The 19,221-nt window shown below is 45.5% G+C and overlaps 1 protein-coding gene across 1 annotated transcript; it reads right to left on the bottom strand.

The window, feature by feature from the left end:
• Positions 1-925: 925 nt before the first annotated feature.
• Positions 926-18,913, bottom strand: PSME3 (proteasome activator subunit 3). The gene is made up of 11 exons (XM_080977089.1): positions 18,690-18,913; positions 11,799-11,831; positions 11,430-11,492; positions 11,089-11,193; positions 10,378-10,426; positions 7,772-7,884; positions 5,051-5,119; positions 4,153-4,220; positions 3,959-4,013; positions 3,472-3,558; positions 926-2,441 (listed from the first exon to the last, which is right to left on the bottom strand). The coding sequence occupies exons 1-11, from the start codon at positions 18,729-18,731 to the stop codon at positions 2,361-2,363; spliced, it is 765 nt and encodes a 254-aa protein (XP_080833215.1). The 5' UTR covers positions 18,732-18,913; the 3' UTR covers positions 926-2,360.
• Between the last annotated feature and the right edge of the window lie 308 nt (positions 18,914-19,221).

Below are 19,221 nucleotides of genomic sequence, written 5' to 3'. Positions count from 1 at the left end.
GAGGCACACACATTTGCAACACTGCACAAAAATAGTGAATCCACTAGGGCAGTCTACGTGACACACACAAGGTGCAAACACCTTCTATCTAAGCTCACTTGCTTGTCTGGGCAGAGGGCTAATACAGAGTAGGAAGTACTGCAGAATTCTCAGCACAAAGGAAAACTTTGATAGTAAGAACTCAGCCCGATTTCTCCCACAAGGTTAAGAGGTAGGAAGTTGTGTTGTTACATCGGGGTGAATATAGCAATTCATGGCCTAGAACTCTGGCTCCCAGAGATCTGAGCAGCACGTCAGCTCTCAAGCTGCAGGGGCAGAGCAAGCGCCCAAAAAGGCAGGATTTGAACCCTCTGGGCGAATGGGCAACAACTGAAGGGATTGATATTATGGAGACACACTGCTCTCCACAAAATCTGACAGGCAATTCAGAGATGCACAGCTCTGCAACACCCGTAGCCTATTTGTCACTTTGCTCAATTCACTTTAGGCAAAGGTCAAGTACAGGCGGCCACTTTGAGCAGAGATCAACCCACGACTCACCTTGAGCTAGTTAATGTTAGTTCAGCCTTGAAGCCCGTTGGACCACGGCTTGATGCTACAATAGGTGCCCTAAGCAGAACGTCACAATGAGCAGATTTCAGCGCCAGGAGCAGCAAAGATAAACTTGGTGATGTAGTACTAAGTATTAATACTGACAGGAGCAGAAGCTGGGGCCTTAACCAATGCCCCTTAGGGCTCCTTAGCCCACCAATATCCCATATTTCTAGAGGAGAACGTGAGAGCGAATATTCAATTTCAACTCAGCATCATGACAGATTGCTGCTACCGAACAAAGTCCAAACAGGCGGAGGCCAGATGGAGCGCAAGACCAACTGTGCATCACGCAGTGACCCCGGTTGCTCGTACACACGGTGACTGCCGAGGATGAATTCAAAGTACCTATTACTTTTAATTTGTCAACATAGTAAAAGTTGTACATACGTTCAATGTGGCAAGGAAATATGAACAATCCAACAAAGCAGCCGATACAAAGAAACGCAGGAGAGGACTACTCTCGGGACGCAGCTACAACGGCAGCTGTCGCAAGAGTCTGCACTCCAGGGAAGACTAAGGTTTGCCCAGCTACAAATGACAGTAACAAAGGCATCTGCAAAGGGCACAGGGAAGATGAGCTTCCTGTGCTCTTAGGAGGCTGGCAGAGATTTCTTTAAAAATAAAAACAGCAACCAAGGGAAGGGAGAGGGGCCGATAAACGGCATTCACGCTGCCACTGTTTTTACATATCTAACACCACTCACAATACTACGGCACAAGAGGAATATAAAGACTAAGAGTAGATCTCAAGGGAAACTGAAGCACTCCTATTAGTTGGTGCCCCCTACCTGCTCGCTTGAAGACTAGAAAAGAGCAAAACCAAAGAATCCCAGCGGGATTCGTTCACGCAGCAAAGGGCCAAAACCTAGACACGCTTTCCTGGGGTTTCTTGAAGGTCAGAAAGGGCCCCTCCAGGAACAACCGCTAAGCTTGTTATATTCGGGTGGGAGAGAAGAAGAACGAAGACGGGGAAATTCTCCGGTCCTTCAGCACTCGCTCGGCCGTGCCAGTATTAGGCAAGCCGATTCTGTAGGGCTAACTGTCTGTCTATCCAGCGCTGCCCCAGCCCGAAATCCAGAGAACGCCCACTGCACTCAAGGGTTCCACTGGGTTTACCTGCCAGGCAAAAGGACTGCTGTGTCGAGAGGAGAGCCGCTTAAGTGCAGTACGTAATCCGGAATAGATTACTGTAGATTCAGAACAACGAATCAACGGGGGGAGGGGGGGCAGGAAGGGAAAACTCAACACAGTGGCATCAGAATCTGCGTGATTGGACAGTGGGCATGGACAGCCATGTGAGATGAAAAGGGCACTCGATTCCCCCAAATGCATTTTTCAATGGGAAGACTGAACTGGTCCAGCAGAACTTGACACTGCTCTCGACCAGTTCAAAGATACGCTACCTAGAAGGGAAGGGTTCCTCCCGGCTGCTACAGAACAGGGTCATTCAGGACTGCTGGCACAGGGATGGTTGCCTGGAGGAGGTTGGCCGCTATCCTGTTCCCACCCACGCAGGAAGAGAAACTCTGCCCCATACCTTTCGGATGTCAAGAGATGGGGGTGGGTGGGGGGCAAATCCCGAGACCCAAATAAAAACCAACCAGAAAGAGCTAGGAGAGTTTCTTTAGATTTTTTTTTTTTTTTTAACTAAAAGTGTGGTGAGGACTGTTTCCAGCCAGATTCCCCATCTTGATAGTCACATAAACTGAGGCAAAAGGGCTGCCTTGAGCCTACTGAACAGTTCATGAGTTCAGATTGTCGACAGCTCAGTAGAGGGTCTCGGCGTTGCTGCTCCGGGGTCGCTTGATCTTCTCAATGTTCTTTAGGATCATGTCGTGGAGAGTCACCTGGCGGGAGAGGAGACAGGGGTTGGTTTCTTCTTGGCTCAGGGAGGATCCGGCTTGCAAACGAATTTTTTGCACACACCCACCCAGGCTAAAAAGGCAGAGCTCGCTATTACCTAGACAAGTGATGCCATACCGCATACACCAGGAAGAAGGGGCCCATCTACCCTAAGAGGCCTCGGCAATGCTCTATAAGACGCACCCGACCATAAGACGCACCTAGTTTTTAGAGGAGGAAAACAAGAAAAGCCAGCAACAGCCGCAGACACGCTCGCTCAGTGCGGCTCTTTAAAGATAGAGAGGCTCTGCTCAGCTGTTTCTTGACTGTAATTCAAGTAAAGGGAATGTTTGCGAGCAGCGGGCAACGAAGATAGTATTTTACATGAAGATAGCGAAGAAAGTGATGTCAGTGATTGTGAGCAACTGAGCTTCATAAATTCTGACTCTAGCAGTGATGAGTTCTTGGGGTTCACAGAAGACTAGAAGAGTACTCAAACCTTAAAGTCTCTCTTCATTTGTTACTGACAGTGATGATGGTTCTTAATGCCATTGTTGACCGCTGTTCACTTTACATGGTTGTAATATGATTCTGATATACCGGTTGTTTATTAAATACAGTAGTTTACACAACATTTGACTCAGAATATTTTTTTCTTGTTTTCCTCCTCTAAAAACTAGGTGCGTCCTATGGTCGGGTTCATCCTATAGAGCGAAAAATACGGTATTTATCTACTTGCACTTTGACGTGCTTTCGAACTGCTAGGTTGTCAGGAGCAGGGACCCGGCAACGGGAGCTCACCCCATCGCGGGGATTTGAACCGCCGAACTTCTGATCGGCAAGTCCTAGGCTCTGTGGTTTAACCCAGAGTGCCACCCGCGTCCCATCTACCCTAAGAGGCCTTGGCAATTAATAACTGGTTGAGAGAGCAGCCCTCTGCAAAACTGGCTCAACTGTTACGGGCCCCTGCCCCCTCAAGCACCTTAATAGAGTGCACAGGAAGGTGTTATGAATCGTCTTCAAGACTGGACTTACATATTGATTTCTGAGCTCCGAAATGATGAGCCGCAGGCTGATGTATTCCTTCTCATCCATCTCAGTCACCGTGCGACGGTAATCCTCCTACAGAGACAGTTATTTAGCCAGAATTGCTTTGCACTAAGTGGACTTGCTGTCTCATTCCATCTCCCAGCCGAGAGTCACCTGCAAAGCTGCCATTTTCTCGGGGTCTTCTCAGTCACTACCATCAGTATACCTAGACTCCAACCCCAACCCAAAAGGATGTTGACAATCAAGAACTGGTCGGAAGAGACAACAGGCCTATGCAAAACCCACAGAAACAGAAGCCGGGACCGACGTGCTCCAGAATTTAATTCGAAGCAGACCCTCACGACAACACAATATTCCCCAAGGGTTCAGTCAGGACAACAATCAGTCAGGAAGCCTTTTAGCCACTTCTCTAATGCTATTATTAAAAGTTCGTAACGCGAAACTCAGCTATCACCTTAATACCTGCACTTACCACATGAGGATATTTAGCTATTTTAGAAACCAGCTTTGCCCGTGTGATGTAGTATCTGAAAAGGAAGCAAGAGAGGTGGTTCAACGGTTGGCAAGGGGGTGCCCAAACAGCATACACTACAGAGGGAAAGACCCCTCTGCAACAAAAGCCAGCCTCTGAAGGCACTCTGCGCCAAGCCGTGAAAAGGCACCCACCTAGAGATCTGGTCCAAATATGAAGCTGCTTCACTCTCCACAGTTCGGAGCTCTGCCACAGTCTCTTCCTGCAAAGGAAGGAGCCAACAAAGAAACATTTGATAGAATTTTCAGGTGCACTCAGACCTGGACGTAGCCAACCAATATCTTAACCGGTCATGCTGATGAGTCTCTGCCATGAACTGGAGGCCTGAGCCCCAGCAAGGCAGAAAGAGCCACCCAATCAGCCTTGGCCAAAAATGTTAGAAACTCAGATATATAAGCTAGGTGCCAAATGGCTCCTTAAACCAAGGTTACAGTCACCAAAATGGAATTGTCTAGTTCAGGGGTCAGCAAACTTTTCTAGCAGGGGGCCGGCCCACTGTCCCTCAGACCTTGTGGGGGGCCGGACTATGTTTCCAAAAGAAGAAAAAAAATGAACGAATTCCTATGCCCCACAAATAACCCAGAGATGCATTTTAAATAAAAGGAGACATTCTACTCATGTAAAAGCATGCTGATTCCTGGACCGTCCGCAGGCCGGATTGAGAAGGCGATTGGGCTGCATCCGGCCCTCGGGCCTTAGTTTTGCCTACCCATGGTCTAGTTGCCATTTTTGGGTAAGATGGCTCTAAAGTCTTATTTTTCAAATGATGGACTGACTGTGACTGCTAAATGTATGGCTACTTCAGATGACAACCTTGAGCTAGGTTAAGGATGCTGAGAACTTAAAGAAGAAAAGTGACTTGATCCAGAGGCAGTCCAAATATATATTCCCCTTTTCCTACCGCTTTTTCTTAATGGTGACTGCTCCTGCTCAGAAAAAGCACTTTGGTTCCTGAAATTCTGATTGTGCTCACCACCCCAGAAAGGGACAGTTCCTCAGGATTCTGCCCCCGCCCCCCAACTGCTGACCTACCTGAATAGAAACGCCAAAGTTGTTGCCGTCCTCTATCCTGGGAATCAGCAGCTGCACCCACATTTTGACCTGCAGGGCAGAATATGCCATATTGAATAGGTGCCACTGCTTTGCTGTATACACTGAAAACGGCTGGCAGACTGTTCTACCTGCAGCATCTGCGCCAGGCAGTTCAGGCCGAGACAGAGAGACTAATAATAAAAATTTATTATTTATACCCCGCCCATCTGGCTGAGCTTCCCTGGCCACTCTGGGCGGTTTCCAATCAAGTGTTAAAAACACTTAAAGGTAAAGGTAAAGGGACCCCTGACCATTAGGTCCAGTCGTGGCCGACTCGGGTTGTGGCGCTCATCTTGCTTTATTGGCCGAGGGAGCCGGCGTACAGCTTCCGGGTCATGTGGCCAGCATGACGAAGCCACTTCTGGCGAACCAGAGCAGCACACGGAAACACCGTTTACCTTCCCGCCGGAGCGGTACCTATTTATCTACTTGCACTCTGATGTGATTTCGAACTGCTAGGTTGGCAGGAGCAGGGACCGAGCAATGGGAGCTCACCCTATTGTGGGGATTCGAACCACCGACCTTCTGATCAGCAAGTCCTAGGCTCTGTGGTTTAACCCACAGCGCCACTCGCGTCCCTAAAAACACTTGCTGCAGAACAATTAAAACTCCAAAACCAAACAAGGATTTGAAATCTAGTCTCCTGCATTCAAACCCAACACTGGCCCACTTTTCACTGAGATGGTAAACCCAAACCTAGGGGTCTTTAGACCACAGAAGGGGGTGTTGTCACATGGCTGAACGCTCCTCCATACAAACAAAACATTCCCATGCACAGAAAACCAACAGATCACAGAGACAGAGAGAATTCTAAGCTAACTTGCTTCCCGGTATGCTAGATTTCCATGGCCAAGAAGGCTGTGGCTAAGTTGCTGAGTGGAACACCTCAATGTGTACATATTACACCTGGGCTGATGGAACTGCACTGGCTCCAGTTGGCTACCAGACCATGTCCAAAATCTTGTTACCAACATATAGAACCACTAAACAACTTAGGACCAGGTTACCGGAAAGACCGCCTGCCCCTGTATAGACCTGTAAGATCACCTAGCTCTAGTGGGGAATTTAAAGTGGTATCACATTCTGCAGACTATCTCAGGACAGCAACCTGAAAAAGGGCGTTTTCTGCTGTTTCCACTGCACGGTGGAATGCACTTCCTTTTATCATATGTAACGCATGGTCTATGAATTGATTCAGACGTCTTAGAATCATAAAACTGTAGTTGGAAGGGACCCTACGGATCATCTAGTCCATATGAGGATCGAACCTGCAACCTTGGCGTTATCAGTCCCAATCTCTAACCAACTGAGCTATCCAGGCCATGCAAAGATATATCTTTCTGCCTGGTCTTTCCTTGATCCATAAGATCTTACCCTGTTATTTCTGCTTTTCATTTGTTATAATGCTGTTCACGGTTTTTACAGTGTTTTTGAATGCTATTTAGGTTTTTTTTTAAAGAAAGAAAAAAGTGGTCTATGAAATGCTTTTAAATCATAAAATAAAAATATGTGCTGGTATGAAGAAGAAGAAGAGTTTGGACTTGATATCCTGCCTTTCGCTCCCCTTACGGCAGCCTTTCTCAACCTGTGGGTCCCCAGATGTTGCTGAACTACAACTCCCACCACCCCTAGCTAGCAAGGCCAGAGTTCAGGGATGATGGGAGTTGTAGTCCAACAACATCTGGGGACCCACAGGTTGAGAACCGCTGCCTTAAGGAGTCTCAAAGTGGCTAACAATCTCCTTTCCCTTCCTCCCCCACAACAAACACTCTGTGAGGTGAGTGAGGCTGAGAGACTTCAGACAAGGTCACCCAGCAGCTGCATGTGGAGGAGTGGGGAATCAAACCCTGTTCACCAGATTACAAGTCCACCGCTCTTAACCACTACACCATGCTGGGATTCAGAGAAGGATTCAGTCACACAAGGCACCAGTTTCTCATCTGAAGTCTAGGCACCTCAGCAAGACTAAGCAAACTTCATACCAGGTTTGCCACAGTAACATGCAAGCAGAGGCCAGATCTGCGACCCCACATCCTTGCTGATATGCATGATTAGCCACCTCGTTCTCTCTGAGGAGTTAACTGAAAAAAAGCATGTTTGATTTTATCCCTGCTGTTCAGAGTACCACCACAGGAAACAGATCTGAAAAGCATCCGAGCCCAAAGAGGAAGGAAAAGGTGGAAGAAGATTGGAAAAAGTTTAAAGACTATTTACGGAAATATTGTAAAATCAATGAACGTTAGAAAAATGTTGGAATGAAGTTATATGGCTTTAGTAGAAATGTTATAAGGAATTAAGTATAAATAGATTAATAGAGAATTAAAGGGAAAAATAAGGTCAAAATGTGTTAAGATAATTATAGGATAGAAAGCAGAGGAAGATGGAAAGGAATTGCTGAAATAACTAATAGAAGTGGAATACAAAAAGGGAGGTGTGAGGAGGTCATGGAAATAAGTGAATGAAAGATCGAAACTATTTGATGTGTTTTAAATTGTTTTTCTTTTCTTTTCTTAGTTTAAATTGTTTTTGTTAGTTTAGTGTTAGGTATCGTTTTTGTATTGTATTGTATATTTTCTTTTTCTGTGTAATGTCTAAATTGTTGGAAAGTAATAAATATTATTAAAAAAAAAAGAAAAAAGGAAAAGGCAGCCCAGCACTCACCGTGTTGCATTTCTCAATGAGCAGCCGGATCTCGGGTTTCACCTTCTCAATGATGTCCACCAGCTGCTGGTTGCTTTTCAGCATCCCATTAGGCATGACAAAGACTTTGGTACCTGGCGCCACGAGAAAAGATTTGCCACTTATTCCATGGAGTGTGAGCATGGGTGCGCATGAATGCGCTTGCCGCTCAGCAGGTCAGGAAGGGCCATAAGCTCAGTGGCAGAGCAACAGCTTGGCCGGTTCAACCCCTGGCCTCTCCAGGTAGGGCTGGGAGAGATGCCTGTCTGAAACCCTGGAGAGCTGCTGCCAGTCAGTGTAGGCAATATTGAGCAAGAGGGACCAATGGTCTGGCTCAGTGTAAGGCAACTTCCTATGTTCCAGGATACCCGTGGGGTTTTATGCAGGCAGAGTGTTTACCCACTCTGGATCAGTCTATTCCTACTTCCAATGTCCATAAATAGCAACACCCTAGTGGTCCCGGGCCCTAAGGAAGTCAGATTAGCTTCAACCAGAGCCAGGGCCTTTTCAACACTGGCTCCGGCCTGGTGGAACGCTCTGCCTCATGAGACCAGGGCCCTGCAGAATCTGATTTCTTTCCGCAGGGCCTGTAAGACAGAGTTGTTCTGCCTGGCCTTTGGCTTGGAGCCAATTTGATTCCCTCCCCCTCTTTCCTTTTGCTTTCTCCTCCTGTGATGAGGCTGCATTTTAACATTTTAATGTTTCAATATTTTAATGTTGTATTCATTCAGCTCGTTTTTATTACTGCTTGTTAGCTGCCCTGAGACCGGCCTTGGATGGGGAGGGGAGGGTATAAATAAAAATTAATTATTATTATTATTATTATTATTATTATTATTCAAGCGTTTTAAACACATTAACTCACGAACCAAACACATTAACTCAGGACAAAAACTTTAAAAAAGAATGGGGAAAAAATATAATTTATCTAATTTATCTGCAAGCAGATGGAAACATTGGCAGGATTTGAAACCCACTTGTAATGTAACAAATACTATGGATAATGTGGATTGATTTAAAATATATAATATGGAATAATATGCAGTTGTAAATGTTGACAATAGGACCCATGGAGGGGATAGGGGGAAGTCTCGAGATTCAGAGTTATCTCTATATATGCATATGTGTTTGGAATGTTATAAATTTATATTTGTAAAATAATAATAAAAAAACAAAAAAAAAAACAAACCACACACCACCACCAACACCACATTAATATAGGAGGTAACAACCTTTGCAGGAGCCATATATCTTTAAAAAGTTGTGCAGTAGGGAATTTCAGCAGGCGGAATTTATCATCACAGAACTGCAGGATCTGAAAAGTTGCACCTGCTCAAATGTCCTCTTCCACATAGCTATTAAAATTAGCTGCTGCATAGATATTATTGATTTTGACCATTTAATGACATAGGAATTGAATTCCAGTGATTTATTTGGGGGGGGCACTCTCTTTTTAGTTAATTTCAAAAATAGTGGCTTTGAACTCTCAAACCTGGGATCCCTACGCTCCGTTTCTGTTCTTTGAAACTTCATGTTGTGAATTAGAAGACTGACAGCGTAAGCCAGGCCACAAATAACGCAGCTGTGGTTTTCCCAATTAACTGCAAATGAATTTCAACCATACAACATCTTGGCAGTACAGTGGTACCTTGGTTCTCAAACGCCTGGGTTCTCAAATGCCAAAAACCTGTAAGTAAGTGTTCCAGTTTTCGAACGTTTTTCAGAAGCTGAACGTTTCTGGGGCACCTGCAACAATCAGAAGCTGCGCCTGGGATTTCAAACATTTCGGAAGTCAAACAGATTAAGTCTGGCATTTTTGTTTTTGCTATTTATTTTGCGTTTTTGTTTTTGAGGCTTTTTCGGTTAATTTGTTTTTGTGACTGTGTGGAATCCAGTTCAGCTACTGATTGATTGATTGTGTGACTGCAGAAAGGGATAAAAGCAATGACTATCATCAGTGCAGGTAAGAAAAAATTATAATTTTAATTTTTAGCATCTACAATACTGTCTTATTTATTTTATAGTATAGTACATTAATTATTGCTTTCATTTTATGGATCAATAGTCTCATTAGATCGTAAAATTCATGTTAAATTGCTGTTTTAGGGGTTGTTTTTAAAAGTCTGGAAAGGATGAATGCGTTTTGCATTACTTTCTATGGGAAAGCGTGCCTCAGTTTTGGAACGCTTTGGTTTTGGAACGGACTTCCAGAATGGATTAATTTTGAGAACCAAATGTACCACTGTAATATTCAAACAACATAAGGATCCAGCCATCCTGCAGTAAAGTAGCGAAAAGCTGGAGTATTTCAAGGGATCATTTCAAATTCCTAGGAGTCAATTGTGTACGAAGCAGCTGCATCAGGGACAAATTTATGATCAAGGTGCAGGCCACAATTACATCAGTGAATTAATACTTTAATTCCTTGGCACCAATATAAAAGTTTAAGGTTTCTGGATTTTCCCAACCCCGTATGCTCAGAGTGTTCACTCAATTGGACAAGTTTCGTAAGACAAACACAAGCTCCCAAACCAGCATTGACAGCAATCAGATGCCATGAATTTAGCAGTAGAAGTTTAGGAACTCACCCTGGAAGGTTTCATCACGGTCTTCCAGCTTTCTCTTCTTCATATTGGGCTGAAAAAACAAAGAGGACGTTATTATTTTTTACAGAAAGAAAGCAAATATGTACAAAGTTGTTTGCGGGGGGGGGGGATGTATTGTATCAAATCATAAAATCTAAAGAAGCGTGTTTATCCAAATAACTAAAACTGTAGGAGAAAAAGAGAAATAGGTAAAGGAAATTACAAAAGGAGGGTATGGAAAAAGAAAGGACCCAAAGAAGGCAAAGAGGAAGAGAAAATAATAGGTGTATTTGGTGTAAGTATATACCATTTGCATCCTTAACTAATTAAATAAGTTTAATTGAACGTATAAGAATCACGTTCCTGACTTGCCATCTCAGTCAAACAAGCGAAAATGAAACACAAGTACCTAAATTGTCTTGAAATTCCGACGATTTATAAATAAAACTTCAACTTTTGAGAAATTTGTCATGTGCATGGCTTTCTTTGATTCTTCTATAGGAGGTTAACTCATGCCAAAAGGGCAGGAAATTCTATTCTGCATACACAGAATATGGAGAGGAAGACACGGGTCCTGACACAAGCAACTATCTGCTTTTGCTTCTAGTTCCCAGACAGCTTTATCTCTGTCCAGACCCTCTCAGTAAATGTGAGCATTATGCAGTTTTGATCAACGTCTCAAATATTAAACCCAGGTAAAGTGAACCACCTTACCCCATCCAGTCCATCATGACTGTTTGTGAGCAGGATTGGGTCTGGAACAGGAAGGTTCATATCTGAGTGGATTTGGGTGAGATCGTGAATGTTCAGAATGGGATCCTAGGAAAGGAGAATAGCCGAAGCATAATGTTAAATTGCTTAACACATTCCTAAACAGAACCAACCAAACTTGAATCCAACACCAAACCCGCCCTGAGACACCCCCCCCCAGGTATAGGGCGGTATATTATTATAATAATAACAATAACAATAATAATAATTCAGTCTGCTATAGTCAAGAGCCACTCACTGGACAAGAAAAACCAGGTGAGAGGCAGTGGACTTGCAACTCTTACCTTAAGGAACGCATCGAGTTCTAAAAGCTTCTTTGGGAAAAAACTTGCCACCAGATCCTCAGCCTGAAGGACAAAGAAAAGCCAGCTGTGATGCATGAATTAATACTGAGATTATCTGCAAATGGGCAGATCAGAAATTAACCCCAAATTAACCCTCTGTATGAACCAGGAGAACCACTTCCACAGGCAAAAGCCATGAGCCTTGGATACTGCAAGGGCCAGAACAGAGCTACAGACAAGCTTTCTAATTGACTAGCTGAAGTTCTCTTAAGAGTCATCAAAGGGTCTCCAGCAAGATGTTCCAGCAACAGAAACATCCAGACCCTTAAGCATTAAGGGCAGGTGGCGGGAAGGAATCATGACACTTACTTCACCTGTGATCCGCTCCCTGAAAGAGTCTACCTACAGGAGAGAAGAGAAGCAGTTTAGAACAGAGTCCAAACTGGGTAAAACAGAGTGACCCAAGCATACATGGAGCTGTGTTCTGTACAGTAGCACAATATTCTCATAGAATCAAAGAACTGTAGAGTTGGGAATCATGTCTGAGGGTCATCTAGTCCAAACCCTTGCAATGTAGGATTATGCAGGGGGGCCCATATGGGGATCAAACCCACTGTGGGCCTCAGGGGTCCACAATTTGCTTAGAATCAACAGCCCAGGGCACAAAAAGTTATGTACCACCTGAAAGCATTTTTCTGAAATTATTTAGCCGTGTTCCAAGTTTTTTACAGACCCCGCTGATTCTGGGGATTACGGGGTTGGAAAAATCTTTACTTCCTGGCCATCTAGAAGTTTGGCGCTGCGACTAGAGAATCCACAATCTCTTTTCCTATCCTGCACCAACCCATTCTTTAGCTCCTTTTTCAAACTCAGCGCAGTATTGTTGCCAACAGTCACCGCATAAGGCCAGAGCAACAAGTTGCCAAAGTGAGTGTTTTTGGCCCATGTGCATATAAACAGATGAAGCTGGCCATACTAAGTCAGATCATTGGTCCTTGTCACAGCTAGATGGCGTGCCTGGATTTGTTTGAATGGGACATGCCTATGCCTTCGGTCTTCCCCTCTTTCAACACGCCCTGCCTGGCATGCAGCCCCCACAAGACTATCCACAAGAGAACATAGCCTTGCCATCTCCAGCCAGTGGCTAAAATTACCTGCCTTCTTCCATCCTTCCTTGTTTTTATCTGAGTTGTACATACGCAGTGCCTACAGAATATGTCTCATGCCTGAACAACTGACATAGCTAATTCTTGCAAAGATGGCTCCATTAAGCTATGCCAGTACTGGAGCTCTCTTCTACACATATCCCTCTGATGCCGATAAATAATTGGTTCGAAACCCACATTGCGGTAATGGCTTCTTAACATCTGACACTGCGATATATCACGATTGGTCTGTGAGCTATGTAAAAAATTGTGACATGGGGAAAACTGTGAGGTTTTCTTCTCTCATATTTCCTGCCACCCCTGTTGCTCTGTACAGGTGTAACAATATGTTAAAATCAAGTAAAAATGTGTCAGTTCTGCAACCCTAATTGTGGCAGTTGCCAGGACATTACCCTACATTGTTCCATCCTTATTTCAGACATTGTGATATATCGGTACACAGTGGTACCTCGGTTCTTGAACATAATCTGTTCCGGAAGACAGTTCCGAGTTCTGAAACATTCGAAAACTGAGGTGCAAAGGGCGGGCTGCAAATTTCATTGAGAAAATTGAGAAACACGCAGTGGAAGCTGAGCATAGCTGTCAACTTTTCCCTTTTTTAAAGGGAAATTCCCTTATTCCGAATAGGATTCCTCGCAAGAAAAGGGAAAAGTTGACAGCTATGCTTCTGGGGCGTGTTCGAAAATGGAAGCATTTACTTCCAGGTTTCAGGCGTTCCAAGTTCTGAAATGTTAGTCAACGGAGACGTTTGAGAACTGGGGTACCACTGTATTGTGATGCTTAGCTGGTGATATATCACAATGTTGAAAACCAGACAAAGGCTCAGCCCTACCTCTGATCAATCATTAGATCTGCTGATGTGTCAGTATAAGAAGTTACAGCAGATGAGGGGGCCATCTCCTATGTTCCCTTCAAAACAGCCTCCAAATTATAGCAGTCTACTCTACTTCTTTATGCTAGCATATGGGTCAGCCAATGTTATTTTTCCTCCATACACATGCTTCCCCTGGATCTAGGCCTCACCTACGGCAAATATGCATTAAAAACAACAACCACCACTGCCTCAAAGTAGAAGTGGTCCCTCTGCCCACTGGATGTTATCAGAAATGGATAGATTCAGCCTCAAGGCTGTAGCACAGTTTTGTTTTTTCTCCAAAGAATATAAATCCCTTTTACTTAAGAAGAGCACATAAAGCGTCACGAGAAGCAATACTTTGCCTCCTACATGTGGGTTGCAAATTCATATATTTGCATAGCAAGGCTTGCATCATATTTCCACATGGTCTGTTACTTAGACAGAAAGCAGCCTTCACTTTCAGGATTACTTGGAGCCACCAATTTTGCAGCACTCACTGTCCCCCATCACGTGTCTTTCAGTGGACAAGTTAAGAACGTATTTTTACTCAAGGCAGCTTTGGGGCAAGTTAGGCACCTGGCCTGTTTTAACACTGTACTGGGTGTAAAGATTTTACTGCTGACTCTTGCTAGTTTCACAATTGCTTTAATGTTTTACTGTTCTGTAGTTGAAGAGCTTTGTATTTGGGTTTTTATGATAATGAAAAATTAAATCTGATTATGTGCTAGGAGATCAATGGGGCAAGAGTTGCTCCCCCTTTCTCCCTCCTCACAATTCCAAAATCCTCCTACTAATGACCTCTCAGGAGTCCGCCTAAACAGGACAACTCTTCCCCTCATACTTGTCACTCTTCATCCTCTTTAGAAAAAGTATTTGAGGCTCCTTCCTCTGAAACAGCTCAAGGGATGTGACAACCATACTTTCCTCTGCTGATGCAAATAGAGTGGTACCTCGGGTTAAGTACTTAATTCATTCTGGAGGTCCGTTCTCAACCTGAAACTGTTCTTAACCTGAAGCACCACTTTAGCTAACTCTGCCACCACGCCACCGGAGCACAATTTCTGTTCTCATCCTGAAGCAAAGTTCTTAACCCGAGGTACTATTTCTGGGTTAGCGGAGTCTGTAACCTGAAGCATCTGTAACCTGAAGCGTCTGTAACCCGAGGTACCACTGTATTCCCTGGCAGCAGAGGGAAGTATGCCACCCTTTGCTCAGGTAGGTTGGGATGGTAGCGGCGGCCAGAAGAAATCCCCCCCAACTACTTTTGTGCAAGAATATAGGGTCTAGCAGAGATGTTCCTACTCTACCACACTCTTTTCCCCCCATGATCTGTTAGCAATAACAGAGATCAAGTGAAGACTAGGGAAGAAACAGTTTTGCTTCTCCATTTTCTTCTGTTTCATCTCCTGCTTTTTAAAAATAATACACAACACTACAGTGGTACCCCGCAAGACGAATGCCTCGCAAGACGGGAAACCCGCAAGACGAAAGGGTTTTCTGTTTTGGAGGCGCTTCGCAAGACGAATTTCCCTATGGGCTTGCTTCGCAAGACGAAAGCCCATAGGGAAATCTCCGGGGACCTCTTTTAAATGCTGGCGGTGGGGAGCAAAGCCTTTCCCCCCCTCCGGCCTTCAGAAGAGGTCCAGGAAGGCCGGCGGGGGCCGAAAGGCTTTGCTCCCCACCGCCAGCATTTTAAAAGCAGTCCGGGATAGCAGGGAAGAGCTTCCCGCTATCGCGGACGGCTTTTGAAGGCAGGCGGGGGGGGCAAAGACTTTCGCCCCCCGCCCGCCTTCAGAAGAGGTCCAGGACCTCTTCTGAAGGCGGGCGGGGGGCAAAAGTCTTTGTCCCCCCTGCCTGCCTTCCCAGGGGCTTTTACATCGCCCCGGACAGCGGAGAAGTCCTCCGCTGTCCCGGGCGATTTTAAAATGCCGCCCGCCAGCATTTTAAGATCGCCCCGGACAGCGGAGAAGTCCTCCGCTGTCCCGGGGTTTTTTAAAATGCTGGGGGTGGGAAGAAAAGCCCTTGTTCCCCCCCCCCAGCCTTCAGAAGAGGTCGGGGGACAGACTGTCCCCGGACCTGGTCTGAAGGCGGTTTCCCTAGGAACGCATTAATTGATTTTCAATGCATTCCTATGGGAAACCGTGCATCGCAAGACGAAAAACTCGCAAGAAGAAAAAACTTGCGGAACGAATTAATTTCGTCTTGCGAGGCACCACTGTATCTTGGTTTCAAATATTAACGAGCGTATGGGGGGGGGGCAAAGGGACTAAAGAGGGTCCAGGGAAAGACAGAGTTCCCATCCCTGACCCCTCGCATGGATGGCTTTTTACTTCAATCCAATGTAGGAGATCAGAGCATGATGATCACTTGCAGGATCAGAAAGCAAAACAGACACACCTCCAAATATGCATCTGAATCAGGTGCCCTATTCCTGAAAAGCACTGTTTTCAATAGCCAGCTGCCATCCTTGAGGCCACCAGAAGAAGAGGGGGCAGCACTCTGATACTCCCCCCCCCCAAAAAAAAATATATGCTTGGCCGCAGCTTTGCCTCAGCACCATCCTGCTGTAACTACCAACTGCCACCACTGATGTCAGAGGGGGAGGAAGCAGCAGTTTCTCCATTATGTTTAGACCCAGCTCCATGATCTGTTGAATTAAAAGCTGTTGAGCTTTATAATTAAAAACTAGTGCATGAGTTTGCTTTTTTACCTTCTCCCCTCCCAATCTTGTGTTGTGTTTAAGTTGAAAGCCTGCAGGCAAGGCCTGTTTTCCCTCCCTGATCTTTGCAAGTTACTCTGAAAGATTTATTGTCAGCTGAAGACCAAGGTATAAATACATTAAATAAAATAAGCAGTAGACAATTTAACAGCTACCTAAAAATAGGTGAATGGGCAAACTAATTTTTAAAATGGGAAGCTCTCCCAAACACAAAGAAGCAAAAAAGGACCACGCAAGACTTCTAACCAGACCGATTATAAGAAAGTCTTCACTTTAAACTACAAGAAAGTTTGCGCAAAAAAAGCCCATTACCGCAACAGAAAATTGACAGGTGAATAGTAATACATATATAAAATGCAACGGAGCCAGAACTATTTCCTACATGCTACCAGTCTGAAACTTAACTTTAAGGCTGGGTAAAAGAGAAAAAAATAGAGAAAATTGATAGGCTCTCAATTCAGGACAAGAAATGGCTCTTTTTTTAAAAAAAAAATATTTTCTTTTAAAAAACTGTTAAAAATAGCTGGGGTTCAAATGAAATCCTAAGTGGAACATAACCATTAAAAATACCCATGAAACTGGATCTAGTACGCTCTATCAAACTGATCTGAGCTAAAGCCTGATTTTTTATTATTATACATGAAAAATGAATCCTGAGGAACACTATGTGACCTCTTAAGTCAAACATTATAAATATTGCACAATAGGTCATGCACTGTATATATTTTTGTATATATTATTGTTCAGATGTTGAATAAACATGCTGTCAAGTGGCACGGCCATCTAATTTCTATCTATTCTGACCAGCTGCTACATGCCAACTCACAGTTCTGAGTACAGTACTGAGCTTCCAAAACATAGCCTTGCTTATCATTCCTTAACTTCACACAGAAATCCTTAATTTGGCAATTACTCTTCTAGGCTGATAAAATCTAGCCAGGGCAAAAGTCATATTGGGTGAATGATCTGAGGTGTATAGCACGTTCCTGGACGATATAATAAATTTAGATGCAAACAGGTGTGCTTTAACAGCCAGAATGCATTGCTTGCTTGGGAAATATACGAGCTACTATAAACTTGGAAGTTTGACTTAAATGGAGACTTTTTCCTCAAATCCCTTTGATCTGAATAAACCCACCCTCCGCAGGGCAGGTAAAAAACAGTAAAATCCAAGCAGCCTAAAGAAGCCACCATTGAAGGATGCAGCAACGGCAGGTGCCTTTGGCCTGTCAGAATCAAGCAGAGAGCATCCCCTGTGGCCAGAGGCAGTGTAGTTCCAATGATCAGCAGCTTGCGCAGAAAAGATGCACCATTGGTAGAACACGACTCTAATAATAATACAGTGGTACCTCGGGTTACATACGCTTCAGGTTACAGACTCCGCTAACCCAGAAGTAGTACCTCAGGTTAAGAACTTTGCTTCAGGATGAGAACAGAAATCGTGCAGCGGCAGCGCAGCGGCAGCAGGAGGCCCCATTAGCTAAAAGTGGTGCTTCAGGTTAAGAACAGCTTCAGGTTAAGAACGGACCTCCGGAACGAATTAATTTCTTAACCTGAGGTACCACTGTAATAATAATTTGATATCATCATCAATCTTTATTATGGTCCAGAGACCCAACAAGTAATAATAATTTATTTATACCCGTTCATCTGTCTGGGTTTCCCCAGCCACTCTTAATCCCAAGGTCGTGGGTTCGAGGGCCACGTTGGGCGAAATATCCCTGCATTTCAGGGGGGCTGGCCTAGATGACCCCCCCAGGTCCCTTAAAGGTAAAGGGACCCCTGACCATTAGGTCCAGTCATGGCTGATTCTGGGGTTGCGGCGCTCATCTCGCATTATTGGCCGAGGGAGCCAGCGTCCGGGTCATGTGGCCAGCAGGACTAAGCCGCTTCTGGCGAACCAGAGCAGCGCACGGAAACGCCGTTTACCTTCCCGCCGGAGCGGTACCTATTTATCTACTTGCACTGGTGTGCTTTCGAACTGCTAGGTTGGCAGGAGCAGGGACCGAGCAACGGGAGCTCACCCCGCCGCGGGGATTCGAACCGCCGACCTTGTGATCGGCAAGTCCTAGGCTCTGTGGTTTAACCCCCAGCCGGTTCCCTTGCAATCGTGCAAGACGACTCGGTGTGATCATGCCAACTTCCCAAGAGGCAGGGATGCAATCCGAAAATCTTAAGGCACGCGGCTAAGGGTTCCTACCGCCTCCCTCTTTAAGTGGCAAGGTGGTAAGCCAGGCCCGTTGTGTCTTGGCTAAGCGGGGTGCGGGGTCTGACGGGCCCGGGACAGACCCACCCCCCCAGGGCGCTGGGCCAGCAGGGCCTCAGCCCTCCATGGCAACCGGCCCGCTCTCCCCGTAAGCGGAGAGGAGCCGCGGCTGAAGCGCCCCGGGGGAAAACCCCTCCCTCCTCCTTCCGGAGGCCGGCGCTCTGCACATGCTCCGGGGCACGCCCGCCCCGCGAAGCAACTTAGCCGCTCTCGCCTCCTTCCCGCCCCTCTCCGGCCCCGCTTCCCTCCGTACCTTGATCTTCACTTCCGGATCCACCTTGAGCAGGGAGGCCATGGCAGGGCGGGGGAACCGCTATCCCTCTAGCCGGGTCCGTCTCGTTTTCGTTCCGCGAACGCGCCGCCGCCGCCACCCGAGCAAACCACCACCGGCTTCTTGGCCGCGGCCGGAAATGACGGCATAACGCCTCGCCGACGCCGCTTCGCCAACCGCCGCGCGCGCCTTCAGCTTCCCACGTGATTCGCTCCCCCTCCCCCCCCCCCACGCCGCTCGTGTCTTTTGTCTTCCGCTCTCCCGCCTCATCCGGGGTAACTGACGCACGAGCTGGACAAGCAGCTTCCGGGCGGCGTGGGCGGAGCCTGAGAGGAGTTACCAAGAAACGGGAAAGAGCGCGCAGGGAAACTGATCCCGCGATAAATGGTTCCGGAGTGATTAAAAGCTAATACTGTAATAATAATAATAATAATAATATATCAGATAATAATAATAATAATAATAATAATAATAATAATAATATATTAAAATGTTAAAATATAATAATAATACT

Source organism: Podarcis pityusensis (genome assembly GCF_964106645.2).
Source record: "Podarcis pityusensis genome assembly, chromosome: 13".
In the NCBI taxonomy this organism is placed as follows: domain Eukaryota; kingdom Metazoa; phylum Chordata; class Lepidosauria; order Squamata; family Lacertidae; genus Podarcis; species Podarcis pityusensis.
This window is presented reverse-complemented; position numbering and strand designations above follow the sequence as displayed.